At 38.4% G+C, this 6178-nt stretch overlaps 1 protein-coding gene across 1 annotated transcript; it reads right to left on the bottom strand.

Annotated features, from left to right (window-relative positions):
- Positions 1 to 1908: 1908 nt before the first annotated feature.
- Positions 1909 to 6155, bottom strand: LOC132554945 (uncharacterized). Its single transcript, XM_060219274.1, has 3 exons — positions 5787 to 6155; positions 4226 to 4563; positions 1909 to 2404 (listed from the first exon to the last, which is right to left on the bottom strand). Exons 1-3 carry the CDS (start codon positions 6153 to 6155, stop codon positions 1909 to 1911), a joined length of 1203 nt encoding a protein of 400 aa, XP_060075257.1.
- Positions 6156 to 6178: the final 23 nt, after the last annotated feature.

Raw genomic sequence — 6178 nt, 5'->3', positions numbered from 1 at the left:
AAATGGAGATGTTGTGTGATACTTTCAAAGATTGTGATGGTAATGAAAATATGTCTATTGATGGACAATCCAGATATCCAATTTTTGGTGCAAATCCGGGTTATAGTATGGTGAATGGTTGGCGGGCGGGTGGGCGGGCGGGCAGGGAAAAGGGGTACCAGTTTTGTAGAATCAATTCCCCCTAGAGTTTTTGACATAGAAGCTTGAAACTTTGTAGGATGTTTATATACATGTTGAGGTGTGCACCTCCTATTATGATGCTTTCCGGGCTTTGGAACTTAGTCATTTTCTGAAACTTTTATTTTTATCACAGTTTCTCAGAAACTACTACAAGAATCTTTCCGAAATTCCACATATAAATCACATTGAGGCCCTAGATGTCCATTGTCTGTTTTTTAAACATCTCCGAATCAAAAATGGCTGCAACTTCTTACTTCAAATGCCCTTCTTCTGCACCAATTCATAAAATACAACCAAAACGTCTCTCTTATAACAAGTATTCTACATACTCAACAAAAGGAACACACTTAATTGTCTTATAAATACCAAATAACATTGCACTCATCCCGCAACCCGGCCAAAAGAGGCTTTGCCCCATTTTTTTACTGTACATTTTATGTTACACAGAAGGAGGCTGTTCTTAAAGCCCCAATATACGTAACATTCACCAAAAATTTAGTGTAGAATTACACATAATTATTGAGATATTCTCTAAGATGTAGTTAAAATAAAGTTATTCAAACAATAGTTACCATGACTTTGTGCATAAAGTATTGATATATGAGCAGTTGAAACTCGCTATTTGTAAACACACCTCCATTTTAAACACGCCGCCATCGAAATTACGATTGTTGTCGAACACGTCGGAAAGTTCATGACCTGATCTCGCGAGAGTTGAGGTTTCTACTTATAGAGGAAGCACATGCAGATATGTCTACGGTAAGTTTTTGTTTACAAACACCGTTTGCGAAGTCTTGAGGTATTCCTGTGATAAATATTCAGTTTTTTGGGAAATTATTAGAAAGAATAATTAGTTTAGAAACGATCCGACGCACAATTATAACGTAAGAATTCAGAACTGGCCTGATGTATAACTGGAAAGAAAGGAAGCGACTGGTGAACGTCTGTACTGTGCCTGCCGTGTTTACACGCGGAATATGCGCATGCGCAATGTTATCGCTACGAGCGGTAATATATGAATTATTGTGGGTCCCACATTATTTATTTTTCGAGTTTTTCAATTTTTATTTAAATTGCAAACAGTCAGTTTTTTTTGTTTAATTAAAGGAAAGTATTTGTTTTGTTACATATATTACGGGGAAAATAAGATAAAGTTTGTTTTTTTTATAGTGATTTTTACGTATATTGGGGCTTTAAAATTCTATATAAGGATTTTTCTACTCATAATAAGTTTGATTTGCTAAGTAGATATATCTTGTTTAATGTTCTTAATTTCTCTTCTCCATTTTTTATTTACGTATGGATTATCATTGAAGATATTTTAAAGGTCGAAAGTGTCCCATAAGTCATTGATGGCTGGATGTTGATATAGTTTTATGTTTAAATTTCTCAGGTACTTGTTTTACTGTTGTATTAACTTTCGCGTTACTCTCTTACGCTGGTATGCAAAGCAGGTTTCCACGAGACCCCTGTCAAATGTAGAATGAAGATTGTTTTGAATGTTAATACATTCCATTAAGAACACGAGTTCCACGGGACAGAACGCAATACGCTCGTCCAGTACCAGAGAAATATTCATGATTAACTGTGTAGAACTGGATATAAATATGAAAATTCTAATATGCTGAGTCAAAAATACGCCCGCCGAAATTTTGACGGTTGCATAAAATGCCTCCATGTGCATTTTAGAGTGCAAGGTAACGGTTTTGGAGAAAAGCAACATATTATTCAAAGTTGTTTTATTAAACTTCCATCAGATTTATGGTTTCTCTGTATCTTTCTTAATTTTGTTCGATTTTGTTCCTGGCAGTGTATTTTGTAAGCGTCGAACTCGCACACACAAATATCGTCAAGCCATCGGACCATCACTTTCTCCCCATTTTCTTCGAGTCCTTGCTGTAGCAATTTCCGACAGTCTTCTAGTGATGTCATGGTGACGATCCAGCGACTTCCAGTACCGACCATCACCCCAGCCCTGATTGACACTGGATCATATTGGATTGAAGCTACTTTGAGTCCGGTTTCTCTCTCGACCCACCTTTTAACTGATGCATGTGAAATGTTGTCCTCGCGGAGACTAAAACACAAAGACAATGGCTGTTCCGTTGGAAAGGACTTCCTCATATACATAGTTGGGAAAATGCGCTTATCGTACCCAACCTTCTGTTTGATGTCGTCAATAAGCGATATGGTTTTGGCACTTACTCTGTGAGCTTCAGCACACCTGAAAATATAACGTATGAAGCTAATTGACTAATATGGAGTTAATCTTGAGTCGGTAAGACACTACCGGCCACTTCAACTGCCTCTTAGCGATTGAAAACCGTAGTGATTATATGTCATCAAATCAACCTAAATCTAAAAAAGTCATCCTCGCCGAAAATATGTTCATTTGAAAATATTGTCAAGTACATCAAGTGAACTAGAAATATTTAGTCATATAATTTTCGTTTAAAATCGTACAAATGGTAGTCACAGTAGATTGGATCAATGGTAGTCACAGTAGATCGTACCAATGGTAGTCACAGTAGATCGTACCAATGGTAGTCACAGTAGATCGTACCAATGGTAGTCACAGTAGATTGGATCAATGGTAGTCACAGTAGATCGTACCAATGGTAGTCACAGTACATCGTACCAAAGGTAGTCACAGTAGATTGTACCAATGGTAGTCACAATAGATCGTACCAATGGTAGTAACAGTAGATCGTACCAATGGTTGTCACAGAAGATCGTACCAATGGTAGTAACAGTAGATCGTACCAATGGTAGTCACAGTAGATCGTACCAATGGTAGTCACAGTAGATCGTACCAATGGTAGTCACAGTAGATTGTACCACTGGTAGTCACAGAAGATCGCACCAAAGGTAGTCAAAGTAGATTGTACCATTGGTAGTCACAGTAGATCGTACCAATGGTAGTCACAGAAGATCGTACCAATGGTAGTAACAGTACATCGTACCAATGGTAGTCACAGAAGATCGTACCAATGGTAGTAACAGTAGATCGTACCAATGGTTGTCACAGAAGATCGTACCAATGGTAGTAACAGTACATCGTACCAATGGTAGTCACAGAAGATCGTACCAATGGTAGTAACAGTACATCGTACCAATGGTAGTCACAGAAGATCGTACCAATGGTAGTAACAGTAGATCGTATCAATGATAGTCACAGTATATTGTACCAATGGTAGTCACAGTAGATCGTACTATCTTACACCATAGTCATGACATTTCAGTAGCCATCCCATCGCGAGTAGAAACTGATGACATTGGCAATATAATTGTATGACATTTTACCTCAATGTGTCTTTGACCTCCTCCATACAGAGAAGAACACGATAATTCCTCCTGGACATGCAATAACAAGTAATCATTAAGCCCCGATCATTAATCTATTCCCTAAACTCTTTACTATATTAATTTTAACACAGACACTTATCAAAAGTCTTGCGATTCATGATTTATCAATAGCATGCCTTAAAATGATCGAGGACTCCGAAGTTATCGTCTGGGTCAAGGAAGTTGAGCTTTAAGTTCATTGTAACGTAGACCGTCAGCATACATGACAAGGGTCAGTAGCTAGCTTGCATAATGGATGTTAGTCAGATGTAGCCGAAATTTTCAGCTCGTTTTAAGGTGATATAACCTGAGCATGGACAAATGCTACTTAAATGCGGAAACATGAACAGTTCCTAGCAATATCTCCCTTGTAACTATAGTTACATAAAACACATTTGTCTTCCCTCCATTTAATATGGTCATAAAAACAAAACAGTTGATGCAGATTGTGCGTGTGCGTGCGCGCGAGTGCGCGTGTGCATGTAGTATGTGTGTAAAGGTAAAATAAAAAAAAATACTATGTTAGAATACACGCATAAGCCTGGTGGATAACATTGGTCTACACTTTAGGATGCAAAACAAATTATACATAACAAGAAAAAAAACAACTTTCAATCCATATCCTGCTAAGCATTATATCCTTTTGTTAGGCGCGAATTTTGCCTTATAACGTGATATTCGGGAGGTATACAGTACTTACTCGTCATCGTCCGAGTGTTGCCCCTCAATGTTCGGCGTACTTCCATGGGGTATATGGAGCCTTATTGTGTGTTGCATGATGGGAGTGCTCGTCCTGTCTGTGGATTCATATTTAGGGACAATAGAATTGGATGGTCTGGTTGACGGAGACACTTTTGACGGTGCTGCGATAAACCTCCTTCGGAAGCCTAGCTCCTCTAAACGCCCGTAGGATTTTTCGTCTACACCATACTGAGCGGGTATGTTCCGATTGTCAGTAGGCGTGTAACTGCCTGTGGCAGTATTTGTGACAGCCATGTCACTCCGTCGCGACAGTAACTTTGTTGGTTTGCTGATAATCTGGGTAATAAAATGTGTTTTGAAAAAAGCTTAAGACAAGTAACAGTTTGAATTATTGTCACATTTTTGGATTAATCAACAATCACTTTGATCATCTTAGCCTCATGAAGAGATTTGCTTTTTGAAAAAAAATCTTAATTACACATTTTCAAATCAATAAACCTGTTAGATATTGAAACATATTTAGCTTTATAACTCCATTCGGTATCACTGAGGTTGTACAGAAAACACACAAGTGAATACCACATTTAATAAAGAATGAGATATAGTGGAGTTAAACAATGCAGTAAACATCATCATACAGCTGTTTCGTCCATCTGTAAGAATGATTGTTATTGGGGAACACCTTCCGTTCAAGGAAAATCCAAAAATTCACCAACGTCCATTTTTAATAATATGCTGTGACTTCTGGAGGACTGGAACCAAGCATCGGACAACAGATGTGCAAAGCTTTGACAGCCTATCAGTCAACCTCGTTTACAATTATCTAAGCATTAGATTCCTGCCAGGACTTGTCTGGGGTACAGTGCCAGTGATTCGGGTTACGTCATGGTTCCATAATTTCATCCCATATAAATTTTAAAAACGTACCAATAAAAAATACTGAAAATTTAATACGATTTGTTCAATTGCAACAATTTGTTGTACTACACGAGCTTTCTGTTGGTATGATCATTAATATTTCGTGTTAATAAGTATATTACCAAGTTATCTGTGATTATGATACCATCTGTGACAAATCGGTTATTTTTGTATAGCTATGCTGTTAACAAAGGCTTAAACTTGTTAAAACCTCTGAGTCAACGTTAGAACGTTTGTATCTCGTGTTCTATTTGTTATGATTTCATCACCAATAATGTCCACTATAGCACACCTAACCCAGAAATCCATCGGTCCAGCACTCGATATCACATATCCAATTCTTTGTCCCTGGAGTTCAATGTACGCGAACCATCTGCCGCATGCAGCCGAGATACTTAATCACTGGCTTGCTTCTAAACCCCGCTATTAGAACCGACACAATATCCCAATATCTACAGTCTTTAACCGCATCGTTGGTTCAGTTGGTAGGACCGTGGAATGATCACGCCGGAGAACCAGATTCGATTCCGGTCGAGACACGAAGCAGAAATGTGCTGTCTTTGTTTTGTTATAATATCCAAGTTAGAAAGTTATCGTATTAATAAAGCTAAACATTACTGTGATTTTTAAATTATTTTTACCTGCGGAGGTGGAGGTTTCTCTTCTGGCAATTCACAGTCAATCGAAGTCGCGGTAAGCATGTCTTCTGTAATATTGTTATTCTGTGATATGATTTGCCAACGGAAGCGTCTGGTCTCCTGATCAAAGAACATGTTGCCTCTGTAACCCTGAAGGATAATTTGCTGTGGTGTAGTCCCTGGACATGCCCTTGGACCTGGTTTGCCCTTTTGGAATGTAGGCATACTTCCAGCTGTTTGTGGTGGCGGTTTATTCATACCTTCAGATTTAGCTGGTTTCAAGTGAGACATTGACGAACAAAGACGTCTTGAAATGATGTGATCGGACCCCTCCGCCGTCTTCAAAATCATTGCTTGGCTTGCAGTGGGCATGGCATGTAAATCTGTTTGTATTA

This window comes from Ylistrum balloti, unplaced genomic scaffold (assembly GCF_031769215.1).
Source record: "Ylistrum balloti isolate Yb309-2 unplaced genomic scaffold, AGI_CSIRO_Ybal_v1 Utg370450, whole genome shotgun sequence".
Taxonomy (NCBI): Eukaryota; Metazoa; Mollusca; class Bivalvia; order Pectinida; family Pectinidae; genus Ylistrum; species Ylistrum balloti.
The sequence above is the reverse complement of the archived record's forward strand: the minus strand, read 5'-3'. Positions and strand labels throughout refer to the sequence as shown.

Bases quoted from the DNA above. Each gene is read 5' to 3' on its own strand.
- LOC132554945 (XM_060219274.1), bottom strand. From the start codon at position 6,155: ATGCCCACTGCAAGCCAAGCAATGATTTTGAAGACGGCGGAGGGGTCC. The intron at 4,564-5,786 runs GTAAAAATAATT...TTTATTACCCAG, and splicing joins AGAAACCTCCACCTCCGCAG to ATTATCAGCAAACCAACAAA. The intron at 2,405-4,225 runs GTAAGTACTGTA...TTATATTTTCAG, and splicing joins CAACACTCGGACGATGACGA to GTGTGCTGAAGCTCACAGAG.